Here is a 20,935-nt window from a genome sequence, read left to right on the forward strand (position 1 = left end):
TCCTTCCTGCCGTCTCTTGGGTCAAGTGCATTGCTTTTCATTCACGATAAACCCTACCTCTGACTGGTCGGATTTATATAACTGTATTACAGCGCTGTGTGGCACGATCTCAACCAATTCCACAGCAGCTGGTGGATTCTGACTAATCTGCTCTCACCCAAAATGGGCGGTGGCGGGGGGATAAACCCCACAGACGCACATGAAGCCAGGCTGAATTAGACCCTCCATCTAGATTTTCTCGGTGTGGGACAAGAGTCAGGTAGCTGCTTAGGTGCCAGAAAATGCCCACACAGGCGGTCACGTGCACTTTGTAAAAGGTTAAACTAGTGTCACGTTGATAATGTTTGGTCCAAGCTAATTGGACACCAACAAGAAAGGCCAGTGTTGCCGTTATTTTGGGAAATGCTGAGTGCAGATGTTTCTGTATTTTTTCACTCATCTAAATGTTCCTACAGCTAGTTTCTGCAGGTACAAGTCAACCCCTTAAACAGACACAATCAGGACTGAAGACTTTAACTTTCTGGTGGCGCCACGGAAAAAGCCACGATTTCATTTAAGTTATCTTCCCATTTCATGACAGTCCATCCAGTTGATGCTGAGATATTACACTCGACAACTTTTGTTGACCAGAGTTAGTATTTGTATTCACATTAAGGGAATTGGGCTTTTTTATATTGTACACCTTGTTTTTGTGATCTCTGCTGATTCCCCTGATTATGTCCTTTGGGTTTTGGGTTTTACTATGCTGCTGGAAATGCTCAGCTGTCTAAGCCCCAGAGGCCGCAGAGAGCTGAGTACAACTATGCAGTTCAAACAAGGACAAGCAAAGAAAAGCAAGAACACAAAGGAGCACAGGGTGAATGCAGTAATTATACAGGCAACTATTTCTCCAATCAATAATTGTTATAGGAGTCCAAGGGCTGTTTGCCGAGCTTTTATTTGTAATGTAAACTGGTCAATTCAGGTTCCTAAACCAGCAGCATGTGATGCTCAGAGACGACTTCCTGTAAAGAAATATATGACAGCTAATAAACTATCCCATAAAACTGCACGTGAAATACGGATCATGTGACAACTGTGGCATGAAACACAGCACACATCTATTCTGATGTTGCTGCAAACGGTTTGGTCCATCCTTTCCTTTCTCAGTCAGTGTCAGTATCAACCTAAACGTGGTGTGTGTGTGTGTGTGTGTGTGAAAGTTGGTGATTGTTGCAAACAGTAAGAATCACAGATTAACATTAATGCAGGGTTTAACTGTGAAATCTGACAAATCACACAGCGGGATTATGGGCTAAACCGGCATTTTGTGGGGGGTCTGTCCAAGATGGCTCATCTCCCTGACCCTGTGTTGATTGCAGTTATTAGTAACAGCACAATCCCTCGGAGGCGCCTCACGATCAGTGCCCTCATTCTCGGGTTTGATCTTATATATGCACATATTTATGGATAATATTAAGGGATATTCTGTAAAGTAAAATAAAGCATATATATATATATTATATATTTAGGATCAGTATTATCTAGTGGCAATGGTGGTATATAGAGAAATTATATACATAGAACAATGTAAAGGAAATTTCTGTCAAAATATTAAACTTTTGTTAATTGCATGTCTTAAAATGTTCATTTATTTTGTTTTGGGTTTGTTGTCCAATACAACAAGTTAATTACTTTAGGCTCTGGAAAATCATTTATATAGCAAACAATTTTAGAGCATTTAAAGACAACTTGACTGACTGAATAATCAGGAAAAAAATACCCGTCATTGATGATGAAAATGTATTTAATTACATCCATATGGTGACAACCAAATCTGTGACCTGATGTTAAGTCTGCTACATAAATCAATATATGCCACCCAGTTCCAAAATAGTGGAACTCACATTCACAAAGGAAGTTTGGCATGCAGATAGAGTGAACGTGGAAGTTATAGTGAGCATGTCTGCATCACTGCTAACGCTTTGCAAATAAAAACCAGGCATACGCATCAACAGGGATGGAGATGAAGGATGCTTACTTACCTCAAAATTGATTTTGTGCAAGGAAACGTGACCAAAGCAACTGGTTGATGTGATGCTGTCCTCTTCTGCTTCGCTCTCCATTTGTGTGCCACGGACTGAGAGGTCTCAACACTCTCTCTCTCCCACCCTCTCTCTCTCTCTCTCTCTCTCTCGCAGTCACACACACCTCCCTTTAACCGACTGCCTGCATCCAGATGTGTGGTGTGCTGCCGAGAATCACAGCTCTCCAAACTGATTATAAAAAACATTGCCGCGCTGGATGATAATCCAGATTAAGAGTTCTGCAGCCCCAACAGATGCACCCACAAGCTCACCCACACAAACATGCATGCAAAGTGTAAACGCTGTCTAATTGTACAAAACAGAGCGGCGACACAGTCTCACCCTCGGGGTTAACTAGCGTTATCTTCCACTCTGATGAACATCCATGCAAAAAAGTCACTTTATAATCACATGCCTGCACCATACAGTACCAGCACTGGTCAGGAGATGAAAACATAAGAAAGAGAGTAAAAGAATGAGTTTTCCCCTCTCTTTCCCTCCCTCCATCTTGGCCTACATAAAATAAACTGGAAGCCCTAGAAATGACAGAATGAGGAACGGGGCAGAGTAGAGTGCAGGCTCTGGGAGAGATGAGAGATAACTACCCCCATCAGTCACTGGCTGGAGGAGATGTTCCTTCAGAGCAGGCTTGGCTGGCTGCATGGCTGACCGCAGTAGATATACCACTCAAACAAACTCTCTAACTCGTTCTTATTTTGATATGGAGGATTTATCTTTCTGCTGGGGCTGATTTCAGATCTAAAACCATAACTGTAACCCTCTTCACTGTGAACTACGTAGCACCACAGACAACAGTAACAATGAGCTGGTCAGCATACTGAAGCATTTAAATCATCACATTACATAACCAGAGTGAATACCGGTTTGAACTCTTTTTAACTCTTTTTGACTTTTTAATGGAGCAAACTTGGTAGGTGCCAATATCTGGAGGACTTCTTCAGAGAGCTTTTTGTATCCAGCACTGAAACAGACAAGGTGGTGCCCATCGAGGTCAACAAGTTCATTTCACTTGCAGAAGAGGGACTGACCATCCTTTGTATGATAACAGCTGGCTGCAGTCTTGTCTTGGCTGAGATCCACGGGAATCACATTTGTCTTTAAATGTGAAAGTATTACCGTTTTGGGCCACAAGCAGCAACCATTCAAAGTTGGTTTGCGTCTGCAATGGTTCCTGTTTTCTGTACAGGGCTATATGTGTTCCAAAGGGCTGGGGGCTGCACCAGAGGACTCTGGGAGACACATCAGACTCAATTGTTTCGATGACCTTGAGCAGGTGATGCAGATGAACTATGAACACCAGCGAGTCCAGCGTGCGTTAGAGCATCTGCTAAAGACGATGCTGCAGCTGGAGGTTGACTGAGGTAGACATCAGCTGGCAGCCTGCCTCGGCAGGACAGCAGGACCTTACAGTGCTGTGGAAGCAGTAGAAAAACGAACACTGCCAAAAACCAGAAGGTGTTTGCTGTTTCTTCTTCGTATCAACCTCCTAATTCACTGTGAAATTTTAAACATTCATGGAATCAAGCGCACAATAGTTTTAAGGTCTACGTAGCATAGTACAGTTTAGGAACTTTTTTTTTATTAGTATACAGTCCCACAATAAAGTAGATTATCCAATAAGTCACAAGGTATACTTTGCGAATCACATCGTAAAGCCTTTATGTAGCTTAGCACTGTGTCTCTTTCACATGTCCACGTGGATGAAGGCAGTCAACCCCCTGGATGCTCTCACACCAAACCACCAACGTGCACTCATGACACACTTCTCCTTGCACTTATCAAACTGATTTAGTACTTAGCACATGTTCAAGTTTTCCTACTATACCGACACTTTACTACTGTCCCTCACTTGTAAGTCGCTTTTGATGAAAGCGTCTTACAAGTGAGAAAGTAAATGTAAACGTGAATAAGCTACTGGCCATACCAGAGAATGTGTTTCCTCCTTTTTCATGACCTTTCATGACCTGTAATCCTGCAAATTATTCCTCACGTCCACATCATCAATGACTTGAAATTACAACAGTAAGGTAACCAACTTGGTTATGTGTGAATTATGTGAAATTCCCACATACCTTTTACTCTTAGACTGCTGTTAGGTAAAAAAGTAGCAGTGCTGTAAGAGTTTCCTGTCTTATATATGATTCCTTTTCACATTATTTCACCATAATACTATTATCATAGCAAATCTCTTGAGACATATATAGCTTGGTATATCACTTCTTCGTGCTTTACATGGGAATGAAATCCAGACTATATTTAGAGTGCAGCTATGAAAAGCAGACTGTTTAGCCCTTCTCCCTGGCATATGGTATTATGATAATAATGCAGTTATCTCTTCAGTGCATGGGTTTGGTAGACTAAACCCAGGGGGGGTTGGTTGTTCCCACTAACCCCAACCCATATCTGCTGTGTGTGAGTGACTGTAGGCATGCGCATGACTACCCCCCTCGAAAGCCATATACACAAGACACACACACACACAGATACCTTGCCATCTGTTGACATGCACAGTTGTTCAAAAATAGTCCTCAACCAGAAGCTTCTCTGAGTGGCTAACAGATAGGCCGAGCAAGTCTGTCTGTCCAAGTTGTGTCTCTACAGTGACCATGTGTTGGTCGCTCAGTCAGAAAACACAGTGAGACTGCTTGATTGGAAGATTTTTGTCTAACTCCATTTGTTATGCTTTTTTTTTTTTTTTTTTAATTCAAGCCAACTGGGACTACACTGTGATTTCTGTTTGCTCCAGTCAAGACAGTGCAGACTTACCTTAACATGGAGACCTTTTCTGATCAGTTCATGGAATTCCATCCCATTCATGGTGCCAACGTGAGACTGGACCACTCAGGAACCCAGGCCACTCGTGTCGAGAGCTTTGCCAATGGAGTGTGTTTCAGCAAGCACCCTCTCAACCCTGGAGAGATTTTCCTCATAGAGATTGAGGACAAGGAACTGGGCTGGTGCGGCCACCTCCGGGTCGGCCTGACTGCCAGGAATCCCATGAGCTTAGAGGTGGTACCTGAATACTCCATCCCAGACCTAACAGACCTGGGAGACAGCTGGGTCTTTGCCATCACTCGCAACCACAACAAGATCATAGAGGATCCTGTGGTCGAAGAGGAAGCAGAAGGAGGACTGGCTGGGGGTCAGAGGCTTGGAAGGGGTGAGGTTGAAGATGGGGCAGGAGGGGAAGGCAGAAACAGCATGAACCCAAAGACTTTCTTTACCGACTCACACTTGTACATCGAGAGTGTTCGGATCCCCAGGGATAAGCTGGTTGGTAGGAGCCGGCCCGGACGCTTCAGCCACATTTTAGATGACTTGTACAAAACCAACGCACTGCCTCCAACAGCCAGACGCAGCAGGATAGGAGTCCTGTATGTGCCCAAAGGGAGGGACCTGGCTGATATGCATATTGTCATCAACGGTGAGGACATGGGAGCCTCAGCAAAGGGGATCCCCACCATCCAGCCTCTCTTCGCAGTGGTTGATGTCTTTGCTGCTACCAAATGTGTCCGAATTGTTCAGGTGGAGTATGGATGTGAGTGTCACAGTGGTTCTTTCAGCGTTGATGAAACAATGGACTGCTGAGTGCAGATGTGTCAGCGACTGTTACTGAAAGAGACACAAAATAACAGCCAGTGATAGACTGTGCTGTGCAGATCACAGTGACAGTTTAAACACAAATCAGAGCTCTCAGCTCTTAGAAACACAAAAACTGGGTGTTTGCTTCCATTTTGTATGTTTGTATGTGTAGTTCTTTCGTTTTTCTCACCAAGTTTCTTCTTTTTGATCTTTGTAATCATTTTATGCTATGACTGACAGTAAAAAATATGAATTCTTGTTAATAGTTATGATGCTCTGGCTCAGTGGTCTACGTTCAGTATTCCTCGGTGCTTATTTATTTAATCATTGACTGTCTTATGCTAATCCACAGCCATTTTTGTCCTCTTTTTTTTTTTTTTTTTTTTTTTTTTTGCTGCTCCAGTCTCGTCCTTGCAGACGTTGTGCAGGAAAGCCATCCAGAAGCACATCGTCCACAGGATGGCCATCGACTGGCTGGAGCTGCCAGAGGCACTCAAGCACTACTGCAAGTATGAGTGAAGTTTACAACAAAGGACAGAAAAGTCATTTCTGAACTATCTGCCAACTTTTAACCCCCCCCCCCTCAAAATGTCTTTCATTTACAAAGAAAATGTTTTGATTTTGATGCTCTTGATAAATATGGGAAATGATGTGAGATGAGAACTGCATCCAGACATTCAGAGTATTTGTTTAGTCTCTGTAATTTGTGTGAAGATATATCCTCATACAGTCTATGTCGAGGTGGTATTATTTAAACCTGTCATCGCTCATCCAGATATCTTTAAAAGAATGCCAGCTGCTCAGTTTATTTATGTGTCACATGATGAGACAAAAAAATTATGATTTGAAATGTATCAACCTTGCTGTATAAAACAGTGCGCTGTGTCCTGACTCGACCGTAGATTGGAACTTGAAGCTTGCAAGATAAAAGACTCAACTTTAACTTTGAATTTATGACTTGATGTTCGAGACAGAATGGAATGGACCAGGCTTTCTTTCATGAAATATTTACATTTTCTAAATGATCTTTTTAGGACAGCCACTTTCTGTTTTTGAAGCATTATGAGCTGATATCCAGAGCGATGCCTCCTAACCAGCTTTCATGGCAGTGGGTGGTGTCCATAAATAACGATTGCATGAGATAAGAAGACATGACAGATTGTAAGTTGTAAATTAAAGTTTGCAACAACAATCACTATAATGCCAGCACATACCTACACCGTCGCCAACAATAACACCAACATATTTCAAGTCCAAAACAGCAACTCAACTTGTTTTTTTTTTTTTTGATTCTCATCCCATTGATTAGAAAAAATGCTTTACACTTGCTTGTTATTCACTCAAAAACACCAGCATCTTCAAAGCCCTGGTGGTTGTGTCACTTTATGTTGTGGTGTTACTCTTATTTCAAGGAATGACACTTATGAACTTCTGAATTTAAATTGAGACTGAAGTTGGGTGCTGAGACATTATGTCCCATCTGTACACATCTGCACTTCTGTATATTCCCATCTCCATAAACAGTGATGCTCTGGCACACAGTGCACTGATGTGGGCTTGTTGTCAGACACTGACATCTAGTGTTGGTGGCTGTGAGGGCAGTGGGAGGAGCTCCTGTTAGAGCTGCAGGCAGCCAGCTAATGCTCCTCCTCACACTGCCTCTGCTGCTGGAAGAAGGACCGAGCCAGATTAAGAATAATTCCTCCTCAATCCGCTCTGTAGAGACACTGCAACATGTCTTTCTGTCAGTTTTCCGGCGGTGAAATCTACAAGGATCATTTCAAAGCAGGTGAGCAGGCAGTCACTCTCCTCCAGTCAGCAGTGCTGTGATGTAACCTCCATTCACTCTGGATTATGGAGGAGCAAATCACCCTTTTGTTCTTATTTTAGTGCTTTCACCCAATTTCTTATGCATTTTCTTCATCGTAACAATAGATATTTAATTAGTATTTTAAAGACACGTCATACTGTATAAAATCTCAGAGGAAGGAAGTGGGACAGACAAGTATGATGAAATTATAAAGATGAAAAAGATTCCAATTTAATAAATAAAATTGATTGTCTGACTGAATTTATATCGAAGTAAACCTTTATTTATAAACTAAATAAACCAGTTATTTGGGCTTTTAAATGAAGCAACTTGGGTATTTCATCAGTCTTGATGTTGACATTACGTTATTAGCTGATCTGAAAATGGTAAACTTTTTTTTTTTTTTAATCAATACCTGGCTTTATTACATTCTTATCCCTTAAATCATCATGTTATCTCAGTTTTACTGTTGGGCCCATTAGGGAGTCTACGCCTCCAGGTCATTTCAATTGGATTCAATAATCATATTCTCGGGTAGGATATATAACAAAGCAACTTTCTTTAAAAGTTATTATTCCCTGCAGGTATGTATGTCTGCTCTAAGTGTAACCACCCCCTGTTCTCCAGTCGGTCCAAGTTTGCCCACTCGTCTCCCTGGCCTGCTTTCACCGACACCATCAGAGAGGACAGTGTCACCAAGATGATGGAGACTCTTACTGCCTTCAAGGTCACAGAAGCCATAATCTCATATATTTATTATTGTTCATTTTGAAAGACTCTATCTGTAGCTTTGTTTTACTGCTGAACCATCATCTTTGATCAGAAATCGTTTCTTTCATAACTGGTGTACATCTTATAAGGCTATGACCTATATAAGCTGCGACGAGAGGTCTATGGTGTAGCTGTTTTGTTTGTACCCAGGTCCTGTGCGGGAAGTGTGGCAGCGGGCTGGGCCATGAGTTTGTGAATGATGGTCCGGAGGAGGGACTGTCACGTTTTTGAATTTTCAGCCACTCGCTCAAGTTTGTCCCCAGCAAAGGTGAGAGGGGCAGAGATACCAGGTGTTCTGGACTAACTGCTGCATAGTTTGATTTTAAAATCACAGCCTGCAAGAGATTCAATTCATAAGTCCTATCTTTCCAGAAACAGTACTCTGTGTTACTCAGGAACATCCAAGAACATGTTAGCTGGAGCTATTTTCAGCCAAGACAAGGAATAAGTAGGACACTGCTCCTGAAAAAGATGCTGGTTTTGAGGGTGTGTTTGTTTACACTCCTTTCTGTACAAGGCACAAATGAAAGTCCATTCACTTCCAGTACCCACGAAATCACAGCGACTCAGTTAGAAAGCTCTTGAAATCAGATGAAACACATTTCATCTACAGGACTAAATATAAGAGAGCCAAGTTATAGGTGAATGAATTTAGGATGTGTGTCATGAAACAAAAGAGAACAATGTGGAAAGCTGCATGAGAATGATGAAAAGAATAATCAAGAGAAGATGATTTGCATTAAAAACAGGTTGACATGTTCCCCCACGCTGGCAGATGAGGTTCATATGAGGGAGAACTTTTCATCTGCATCATATAATTCAAACAGATCATGTTTTTTAATGGGAAATAATCAGTAAAATGTGTGTGTAATAAGTAACATAACATTTTTTTCGATGTACTTTGTTGTTAGCGGATTGTATGTGTTTTTTCTCTGTGTAAAACACGTGTCTTTTATTTTCTGTCCGGTTGCCTTTATGACTTCTCTTTTGTTTCTATCCCAGTCAAGGACAAACAGTAGAGAGCAAGTTTTCTCTCCAGCTGCTGTATCTGCTGCTCGGTCCAGGATGTGAGAACGGGTCGGGTCAGCGTGTGATGTGGACGGGAGAAACGCCTGAGAGGGATGTCCTGTCCGCTGAAGAATCTTTGACCAGCCTCAGACACATAGACCACAATACACCTCTTAAAAATCTTCCTCGGCTAAACTCGGGCACATCCTTAAGTACCTCATGTTTAAATACATGCAAACCCTGTTATTATGAATGTCATTTATCTGTAGACATGCATGCCATGGCAGCAAAAACTGAAACGTTATCATTAACCAGGCACTCAGCATTTATCGCTGCTGTTGTTTCGATTCCGTTTCACATGAGCTGCCTTGATCATTTATTCCCTCCCAAGGTAAATATAACCATATGATCGACACACTGAAGTCACCCACATTTCCACTGTCTCTACGTTCATCTTTCTGCCTTTCATATATCAACTCGTTGTATGAATGAGAGACATTTCAGCTTTTCCCCTCAGCAAAAATGCAATATAATACATTTCTAAGAGCCTTTTTGTATTAGCATTTTACTTTGCAAAACTCACCTCTGACTTAAGAGTGGAGAAACAAACCAAACATTTATATTTATCATTTATCTGTTACTTACTACAGCCCTGTACATTGACACCTGTTTAAAAAAAGAAATAGTAAATTATAGTTTGGTTGATTTTTTTTCTGGCTTCCTTTCATTTGCTTGTATAGTTGTATATAAAGTATAATTTACTTTTTGATTTATGGTAGGCCATATTTGTACATGGGAAAACTCCAAGGCAGATATGACTTAAAAAAAAAAAAAACGTAATCTAAAAGCTACTTTAAAAAAATATATATATATATATTAATATGAAAATATTAAATAGTCATATAAGAGCTACGACAACAAATGAACACAATGTTAAATAGTAAAAATTCCACCGAGTGCAATGCTATTTTACTCATTTTTACACAGCAGGAGTTAATGAAAATATTCTACAGACACTTCCAGGCATCAAGGATCTCGGGGCTTCTTTCAGCAGTGATTGTGGACTGACCTCTAGATGGAGCTGTCACTCCTACAGATCACATCCATTTCCTCAAAAGAGGTGAATTTTTCCAGAGTCAGTTGAGTCAATTGCAAAGACAATGTGAAACTATCTTGACTGGTGCTCTACCTGCATGCGAGGCACCAGATGTAAGTAGAAAGTTGCTGGAATTGAACACAAACACACACTGCATGTGGTTGCTGTCATTAATTATAGATGGCGGCTGCTTCAGTAGCTAATAGGCGCTCATGCTCTCTCTGTGGCCCAGCTGCAGACCATATTCTCTGGGCTCCGAGGGTTGGCAGAGACCCTGAGGTTTAGAGGAGTAGCCTGGCCGCCTGGTGAGACGCTGAGGGCTATCATTACAAAGGAAGTACACACACACACACACAAACAGAGAAAAACATGTGCATCAGTCACCACTCTGCCATACTCCTCTTAGACTTCCTGCACACGCACACACACACACACACACAGACAAACACACAAACACTACTCCGAAGCGGCCTCCGTCGATCCTGTGCTATCACACGTGCTGTTGTCTCACTTTCTTCACATATACAATTCACAGAAGAACACACTGTACTCAACTTTAATGGTCTCGCCACAACAAGTAAAGTTTGAAGCGTATTTTCTCTCAAAACATCTTGTAGCGTGCAATTATGAGAGGTCATCATAACATGTGTACATGTCGCTCAACTCAGCAGCATTGAAAGTTTGAATATTCTGGAGAGACACTGCACATACATTCAACTTCCCTTCTACACGCTGCCAAAGGCACGCAGATGAATTTCAGCCCTCAGTGTGGCAGAGGAGCCTGACCTTGCATTGAGGTTGTTACGGCTGAGTAAATTTTCTCTTGTGTTTTCTTGGTGGGAGCATGCTCAGACGTTTATCCTTTTAACACAGCGTAGTCTATTTGGTGGACGTATTTACCCAGGATGCGGTGTACTGTGAGTGCGTGCATTTTTAGCATAGATGGTCCCGCTTATAATCAAACCCATAACCTTGGCTGCGTTTTTTTAGTTATGCTAGGGCCCATCACGCTGTACAAGGGCAACTATGGCAGATAAGCAGAAAGCAATGTTAAGTCTTTTATGAAATACTAAAGCAACCTGTGGATCATGATGCACTGGTCTGTGACAGCCAGAACACTGAGCCACGATTTACTTTTTTGATATATTTTTCTCCCTCAGCCTATTACATCCACAGATATACTTCATTCTGTTTCCCAGCATTTCCCTCAGACGTGTTCTTCCTTTTCTTTCTTTCTCTCATGTCTCCTCAGCTATAGAGAGGTATTGACAAAGAAAACATACAAAAGGCCTCCAGCCAAACTAAATGCTCCACATCAACAGGTATTGTTGTCAAGGTATATGCTGTGGTTGAGAAGATAGACTCTTGACTAATGTAATCATGCTAGTTTCATGTGTTTCGTGAAGAAGCCATATTTACCAAATTCCTTGGTGAGAGTGAAATTATAAATCCTTTTTCTTAAAAAAAGAAAGTAAATACATATGTTAATGACATCAACAGGAATCATTATTGTGTCTAAATTGAAGACATTTTTAAAATAAACAGAACATCAAAGGATGCAAATATGCAAATGAGTGTCGGTGTCATCAGCAGTTCTAAAAGGCTCAGTCGCAATTAGAGTCTGTTCAGACTTCACTCTTCACTCTGGACGCACACACACAGCTGTTTTACTCCATCAGCGACACTCAGGTCGGACACTCAGGCACCTGCTGAGTTGAACACCACAGAAGAAGAACAGGATGACCATACCCAGCTAGATGGTATGGCAAAGACTGGAAGCACCTCCTCTGAAAATGTGACTGAAGACGCTGGTCTGAAAGAAAAACCAGAACCAGAAACAGCATCAGAAGCTTAGCAACACTCCATAAACAGTCAGTCTATACTCTGTGCATGCTTGTTTCTATTGTGTCTGTCATTTTCCACCAGTTATTCCATGGTTAAAACCTGTTCTATTTGATTTCACCCTGGCATTTACGTCTGCTTTAGTTTTGATTTATACTGTTCAACAGAATATTGTTGTCCTTGGATTCTCATAGAATGAACCTCCCTTTCTCATTCCCCTATCCCACCCAGTTTTCTTTCCTTACATTTGACCATCTATACCCTTGACAACATATTTAAGAATGAATAAGAAATAATCCTAAAAAGGAGTAAGAGAGGGCACTGTGAGACATTTTGTACAAATTATTGTTTTTTCTTAAAGGCAATGTATGGAAATTCTAGTACTTCCCAATTCAGTTCAATTTTCCAGGAAATCTGATTACACAGAAGTGTTTTGGCAATGACAGTGGCATGTGTCTGGACCACAAATACGTTAACTACCAAACTGTTTTGAGAAAGAAAGCCGTTTATAAAATGTTTCCCTCTAGTATTTATCTCACGCTCCAGACATATACATCAGTGATAATTAATCCCTGCATCCCTGACGTTACCCACCTGATGACTCACATTCATCAAGCAACATTTTGGGTTTCACATTTGGTTTTCCATCAGTGAAATTAAAGGTGAAAAGAAGTGCTGCCAGAGTGCAGTGTGAGCTGAGCTCAGGTTAATGGTGAAGCTCTTCAAAAGCAACTCATTACGCGGCTAGTGCATTAACCCAGCTAACCTGAGACATTTTAAAGACGAGGTTAATGCTCGATTCAGGCAAAGGAAAATCTCTATATAATGAGGAAGGAGATCAATTACATGTTTCTTACACAATATTATGAAAGGAAAGTGTATTTAGTGGACAGCAGCACTTTGGAGAAGGTAATCTCAGGGTATTTTTCATTGCAGTTTCTCATTCAAAGAAGTTTCCTTTTCCTTTTTGGGTTGTACAGGTGAATTTTCCATTATACTTGAACAGCTCAGGAAGAAATGCCCCAGCACAGAATGATTGAAAGGGTAAATAAAAACGGAATTAGTGTATTTTATGAAAGCAAATGTTTTGGTCGACAATACAAACACTTTTTCAGACTCAATAAACATTATGTTCGAGCAACTGAATGGAAAACCCTCTCTTGTACAATTTTTCCCAAAGAAGATGAATCCCACGAGCATTTTGGAATAAAGCGACTTTTCACATGTATGGTTTATAATTCCTCCGTGTTTCAGCCCATAAGCTCCAGATCAGATAAGATGATTATGCAAAATTTTCCCATCAGTCACCGCTGCCCATGAGCCAAAAAAACAGGTGGATGACATCATGGTTATTAAGGAATATTAAAGCAGCTTGCCTTGCCAAAATACACACAAACACCAGACAAGCATGCACACATTGATAATAATTTTGCTATGGGACAGTAAAGGTCCTTTGTCTTGAAGTAGATAAAGATTTTGATTCAACTGTTAAAACAGTCAAGCAGAAATGTTTCCTGTCATAGGGGCAGCTGCTACAATACCACAAATTTCACCCTTCCAGCATCATGGTATATTTGTGGTATCCTGTCCAACAGGAAAACAAGCTCACCTCCATTTGAAGAGCATGTTATCATAGCTGGCCTGTGTGATTTTTTTTCTCTGCGCACTCGGTGTTTCGTCATTTATTTTTAATCATTTATTTCTGGGCATCATGGGTAATATATGCCATGTACTGCCATTGTGTGAAATGACCCAACTCGTGACAGTGTGTCAGTACTGCCAGACGCTGTTTGCTCCCTTTGTTCCAAAATGGGTTATCCCACTGATTGAATGCATCCTTCCGTGCATGTCCATGAAATTGGGGAAATTTTTTTGTAAAAATACAAGTCAAAATGAACCTATCAGAGACCAAGCTATTGTGATATCTGGTTGCTATAGTGTTGGTAAAAGCGCAGAGAAGGAAGCCATATTGCAGTAGTATGTGTCACTGGTTAAGCTACAACCAGAGACTTTTGCCTCATGTCACACCTTTTTTTTTATGATTCACCTAAAAACAAAAGTCAGAGAAAACTTGAATCCTGTGTTTCATCTTTTGTTGACCCTGCCCTGACTGAGCATCCCAAACTTCTGAACCAGAGATGAGGAACCACAGCTCTCAGCCGAACAATTACTCAGCAGTCGCTGTTTGTTTGCAGTGAACTGGCAGGAGCAGCCTTGAGTTCAGAAAAGTAGGGCTGTTATCACAAAGTGTAAAACTATCTGAAAATTTCATACTGTCTCAGAGTGAAAAAAGTGTGCTCTGTAAACCATTCCTGGTGATTGCACTGTCAGAAGTTAAATCATAAACTGGCTGCAAACAGGCAGATAACCAGTCAGTCGGTGTGACGAGAGTCACTCAATATCTGCTCTAAATAATGCTCTTATCCTCTGGACTCAGGGAAAACCTCCACCATCCATCTTGATGCCCTGACACGACTGCAGCACCCAGCTCACTGTGCTCCGCGCTCTGGCTGTCCCCCGTGTCAGCGGCATTGCTGAGGTCCCTCAGGACCCCACACATGTATCGCCATACATCATACTTGGAAAGCCAGATCATTGAGCTGCTGTTCAATAAGTCAGCAGACAGGCAGCGAGGTATCGACACCTTTTAGCTCCAGATGAGATTTCAGTTAGAAGGCAACAAGGGACTTTACTGACATATCACTTCTCCTCTTACAGGTCCCACACAATGCTTATTAATACTGTACACATAGTTTAATAAATGTCGTACATGAACTCGTATAGAATATGCAATGTCCTGGTATTTTATGGAGAAATATTTACTAGAGAGCTAAAGCTGAAGACATTAGACAATTAAGGTGGACACAAACTACTTTGTACAAGTGCTGTTCTGTTTTCAGTGAGGCAAAGGGTGAAGGACCTGCACTCACGGAGGTGAGAGACAACTGTTCAAATGAGGTTCAAGGTGTCTTTTCTTCAGGGTTTCACTGTGTTGCACTTATTTGTGCATAGAAAAAGTGAGGGAGATAGTTAGATACAGCGTTGGGGAGTAACGGCGTTACGTAGTGACATAACTGTAATCAGTTACATTACTGCAGAAAGACGTGTAGTTAAATTACAGTTACTTATGGAATTATTCATGATTACAATTTTAGTTACATATGACATTTGCAAAAACCTAAAGCAATGTTGGATTTTTCGCAGGGTTTTTTTCGGATTCCGTCCATAAAAAAAAAACAAAAAAAAAAAAAAAAAAACATTTGATAATATTCTGATTCTGGGGCTCCTCGTTGGCTCTCCTGCACCTGCGCACTGGGTTTCCGTTTTATTTGCCCCAGGAGCAGTGGCGACGCACTCCAGACCCGGAAGTATGCAGATGCAGAACTTAACGAATGTTTGCCGGCTGTCGAGCTGCTGTTGACCTCCAAGCACTCCATGTCCAACCTCAAGACACACCTGAAGGTGCGTTAGCAGCCACGTTAAGATAAAGACAGGAATATTAATGTGCTTACCTTCTGCGTACCACATCATACTTCTAAAGTGTATCAAAGACGTAATTTAGCTCGTATTGTCATTCGTGGATATGCAGGAGCTGTTTAGGCTTAGTTAGCTTAGCTTAGCTACGCTAGCTAGCTGGCGAGTAGTGAGAGACTTTTTGCTTTCGTCTAGCTACAAAGCAAAGCCACACAATTTGTGCAATTTACTTACAAGGCTACAAATCAGATATTAGCATTCCCAATCTGCAACGTCATACAGTATTGAAATTTTGCTGGCTAAGCCTCGGGCGATGCAAGTTGAATATAATATTTATGTACAGAAGAAAATAGTCATTTTCAAAACAGTGATCTATGGTTGCAATCTATTTTTTGTATTTTTTATTTTTTTAGAGGAGACATCCAAGGATTCTGTTGGCGCAAGACACATCAAGTCCATCTGATGACAGGCAAGATGATTACTCGCATTGTAGATGGAGGTGTTTTATGATTTTTCTTTGACTTCTTGACTTTCTTTGAAGTTGTTCACAGATTTTGTATCCGCATGACTTCAGAATGATCTAACAGTAAAAAGAGGTTCTAGAGTTAAAGCTTGTGGGGTCTGTTATTATATAGTCCTTGTTACTGCTGGAAGAGTCAGCACTTGCTGCATCTGAAGGTCAGGTCTAAAAATTTATTAAAAAATGTTAACAGTTGATAACATTGATTCAAAGGAAGAATTGTGACGTAAGTTTAGAGAAGTAATCAAATGTAATCAGTTATATTACTTTGATAAAGTAATTGAAATAGTTACATTACATTACATTTTCTAGAGAGTAATGTGTAATTGTAATCCGACTGCTTAGATAGAATAGAATAAAAAGCGTATCTCCATTAGCACACCTGAAAAATTTACTTCGAAGTCATTGCTCAAGTTTATTTACTGCCTCAGTTCTGTTGCACAGCAATGTGATTTTCTGCCCCACCCTTAAGTGTCCCACCTGTGTTTAATTGCCCCTTCTGCCTTTGTGTATTTAAGTGTCTGTCTTCCCCTTAGTAAAGTTGTCTGCTTTGCTTCCTGTGGTCTCTTGCTCTCCACCAGTTGTTCTCCCCTTCTTTTCTAATTTAATCAGCTTTCTCAACACCAATTATGTTGTTTTCAAGTTGTTTGTCTTTGGGGTCCTGTTTTCCCTAAAAAAACAAAAAAACAAACTAATGTTAAAAGTGCTACAACAATAATTCTACCATTGGCTTTAATGGCCAGGACCTATAAAATCAGGCAATGCAGGTTGTTTTGGTTTTACTTCCCTATGTTTTATGCTGTACATCTCTAAGATTTCTTCTTCTAAACTAATTTGGTGCAGGTGAGTGGAATTGATCAATGTGGCGGGTTCAGTATTGAAACAACTAAATGGTGAAGCAGTGTGGGTTTGTTTTTTTTTTTTTTGTTTTTTTTGATAAATCCGATCCTGCTGGGATTTTTAAATCTCAAAACAAATTAATCCCCTTTCACCTCAGTTGTGTCAGGTTTTATATAGTGAAATAAGTCTAATGTGTATCAACTGTGAAGGAGAAAATTGTTATCATCTGGTTCCTTATCAGACGAGGGACAAATATGTGAAAATCTGGGCAAAGCAAATCAAAGCAGTGCAGTATCTACATACCGTCAGGAAATGTTTGGAATGTCCCTTTAGTTGACAAGCAGTTGGCAACAGGAATGGATATGAGTTAATGCAAAGTTTAGACAAAGTGCTTCATTGCATGTCTGACAGCAGCAGGTAAAAGCATATCTAAGCTGCCTCTGCTCAGTCCTCGCCATCTGATTTGCCGTCTGCTGAGCAGCATTTCTGCATCACCGTGAATTCCTCCTGACAGTGCCACTGACTGTTTGTAAACATCATCTCTGAACGCTGTCTCGCTGCGTTATCTTCAGTCGGGAGCGCAGATAACAGGGGAAAGTCAACAATTGGCTTCAAAGCTGCTGAGCTCCCTGAGCCGGAGCGAGGCATGCTCCAAAACTATTTAATCAGGAGCTTTTTCTCTGGCCGTAGCTGTAGACCTGCAATGGTGATATCCTCTCAGAGCTGACATTAGTGTGTGCGTGAGTGTTGTTAGTATACGTGTGTGTGTGGTGGTAGTGGTTAGGGGAGTCATGTTTGTTTAGGCTGCCTGTCTGTTTCAGTAGGTCAGGCCCAGGCTCATAGGGGTATAATTCTGTGGTGAGACTGCTACTGCTCAAGATCTTACAAGTTTTCAAAGTTTTCCTGAGACCCCTCATGCTGCAATCCATCGATTTCTGCAACTTTAATCGTCAGAGCCAAACAGAAGATTGCAAGCTATGATGATCAAGTACGAAGTTTGAAAGGTCCTTTTTTCCAAACTCCTGCATGCACACAATCACCAGGTCAGAGACTATTAGTCATTTTTATTTTGTCCTTGGGTTCTGCAAGTACCTATCAGATGGTCTACGTGGTGCATCGCTATATTTACTGCCGCGTCCAGTTTCTGATATATCATCCTCCTCTGTGGAATTTCATAGCAGAGAGAAGTGACCAGAATGATTATAGGCCCGTCTTTATTGCATGAATGACATCATGACTGTAGATCATAGAATCATATGGTTTTGGAAATCCTCTATACACAGAGCAGTAAATCGCACAGTAGCCGTAGCATGCAGGCCATGAGTCTTGGCTAAATGTTCAGATTTTGATGCAGAGGAAAATGGAAGGACACTGAAAGATTGGCTGCATGTAAAAACACACAGTCACACACATCAAATGGCTTTATATAAACTGTGAGTAGTCTGGCATGGCTGCCATGCAGCTCCAATCAGCACCATTTACAGGGTGGTCTTATTACCTTGAGTTACACCTGTCAGATAACGTATCAAAGAGGCTGATTGCTTACTGCTGTGAGAAAGAACCTGACCTCACTTGTGCTGTAACTTCACTTGTGTGCTTTCTTCTTGGCCATTTTGTGACCCAACTTGTTTTTTTCCAGCTTCATGTGAAAACTTTAAGTGACAGCTCATATATTGCACACTTTTCAGATGCTTAATTGGAATTTTTGCACCATAAGCAGATACATTTGTCATTTAGATACAGAAAATATGGTAACCAGAGTAAGACAGATTTGATTGTATTAAGAGTGTTGAATGGTCAGTGATTTGGGTGGGCCTTAGGATTAAGAAGTCTTATTTCTTATATTTACCATAATTATGTTATGAAGAAAGATTTTGCCTTTTCACAAGATCAAGACTTTAACTTGAAAGCTGCATCATATGCATTGCTTTGTGCATTGTTTTGTGTGTTTTTCTTCGTGTGCATGTAGCGCAAAATAAATGACTGATCTGAAGAATTTAGTGTGTGTGCGTTTAATCGAACAATTTCATTGGTCCACTGTGACCTGTTCGGTTATTTCATTGGTCTGATGTGACACTAAATGTGTTGGCGGCATGAAGCTTGTTATTGTAAAAATCCAAAAATTAGCTGCATTTTTGTTTCAGCCGCAGGGTTCAAAGCGTGTGAAAAAAGTTATAATCTAGAAATTCTCGTATTTCTGTCTAATTTTATTACCCATGATATATTTAGATGGACAGCTACAGTGGAATTGGGCGGCAGGTAATCTGGTTGTGGTGAGTTTGAGAGTCATAGCCTGAGATGGCATTGGTGTTGTGAGGTTTATTAGCCAAATCAAAGCAGGAATGAAGTGCTAAAACACAGCTAACTAACCAACTTCCATATCTTGGCTGGAGTTTTAGTTTGAACTTCATACCTTTTAACTTCAGGACACATCTTTACTCTGCATTTGAACACAGAAAACAAACCTTTAAACTTTTCTTTTATATTAGAGAACTGTAGTCAACAGTATGAAGGCTAGTCCAGACAATATTTTTATTTTTCTGATGTGTTTTAAAGTGCATGAAAAATTCTTTTGAAAAAGCTGAATGTAACATTTTGCTTCAGGCACTTTACTCTCTTCATCTTGTAATAACTGAAATGTCAGATGTCATGAGATAAGCTGATTTCCTTGCGTGTTGTTTTGTCTGGATCTCAATACTGCATGACACAGCTGAGGCCTTATCTCCTCCTGTATTGTAACTCCACACCGTTTGTGAATGGGCCCAAAATGCTGGAAGCATCTCAGCATCCTGTCAACACAGATCAACAGATCACTATGGATTTTCCCCAATCCTATTCCACAGAGGATACATTTATAATAACTGAATGAGAGTCAACATATTTGTTAGTGTGAAAACCAGAATGTTTCCACTGAGCAGCGACCATCTGAAGTTCATTTGCCCCCCCACCCCTCTCATGTTCTTCTTCCAACCAAGAGGCCTTTTTCCTCAGCGCTAACACACGCATTCAGAGGAAAACTGGCAAAGGATAGTTCTTCCGTTTAAATAACCAACTGGCACAGAGAAACAGGTTTTGCTGGAGACAATGGTGACCGTTTAACTATGCACAACAGTAAAAGGTTTAATATGACAGGATGGGCATGCATAAGGTTAGGTTTACATGGAAGCAGCTTTCCTCACCTTTTTTCCTGTGTACTGACAGGCATTAAACTGGTAAACTGTTTTTATAATTACCCTCACATTTGCCTGTGTCACACAATGAGGCAGTGATCCTGTGCAGGCATGCCTGCCGCTTTCTATGCCTTCTTTACTCCTCAACTAAAAACATTTTTCGAGCACCAAGCTCGTAGCCACACCCATGTGATAATGTACAGTGCTGCCTGGCCCTATATTTACCCAGCTCACCGCAGAGCTCTGCCCTGCAGTTACAGCTGAGAATATGGCCCTGCCGCTGGCTTTCACACAGCTCAGGCTCTCAGCGCACAGATGCTGGGACTGTATGGGCTCTCCCATTGGTTGACATCTGTGTTTTGTTTGTGTGTAGCACTTTAAGATAATGTGCAGAGTTTTTTTTTTTTTCTTTTTTGTGTGTGTGACATCTTTGGTACTGAGAAAGAATTCCTGCACTGTTTCTGCAGTGCTTCCTGCCACATTTTTTCCCTCGCATTTTGTTTTGGGAGTGAGGGTTGTGTCCACATCAGTGTATGTCTCAGGTGAGGCTTAAGATCGCTGCAGCAGAATTTCATCCTTTTGGCCAACCATGTCACTGAGATGAAAGATCAATAAAAATAATTTAGCACATAGACCCCAGTTGATAAACAAGGGGGATAATTTTTCTCACTTTATATTATCTTTAGGTAGATTTGAATGTTTGTAAAGCTCTGTCTGGGCAAAAAAAAAAAAAAA

At 40.9% G+C, this 20,935-nt stretch overlaps 2 protein-coding genes across 2 annotated transcripts; both read left to right on the forward strand.

Moving 5' to 3' along the window:
• Positions 1 to 4,859: 4,859 nt before the first annotated feature.
• Positions 4,860 to 6,188, forward strand: neurl2 (neuralized E3 ubiquitin protein ligase 2). The gene is made up of 2 exons (XM_029528156.1): positions 4,860 to 5,625; positions 6,073 to 6,188. Exons 1-2 carry the CDS (start codon positions 4,860 to 4,862, stop codon positions 6,186 to 6,188), a joined length of 882 nt encoding a protein of 293 aa, XP_029384016.1.
• A 1,147-nt stretch (positions 6,189 to 7,335) lies between these two features.
• Positions 7,336 to 9,922, forward strand: msrb1b (methionine sulfoxide reductase B1b). The gene is made up of 4 exons (XM_029528101.1): positions 7,336 to 7,458; positions 8,064 to 8,206; positions 8,401 to 8,518; positions 9,253 to 9,922. Exons 1-4 carry the CDS (start codon positions 7,404 to 7,406, stop codon positions 9,267 to 9,269), a joined length of 333 nt encoding a protein of 110 aa, XP_029383961.1. The 5' UTR covers positions 7,336 to 7,403; the 3' UTR covers positions 9,270 to 9,922.
• The last annotated feature ends 11,013 nt before the right edge of the window (positions 9,923 to 20,935 follow it).

Source organism: Echeneis naucrates, chromosome 19 (genome assembly GCF_900963305.1).
Source record: "Echeneis naucrates chromosome 19, fEcheNa1.1, whole genome shotgun sequence".
NCBI classification, from domain to species: Eukaryota; Metazoa; Chordata; class Actinopteri; order Carangiformes; family Echeneidae; genus Echeneis; species Echeneis naucrates.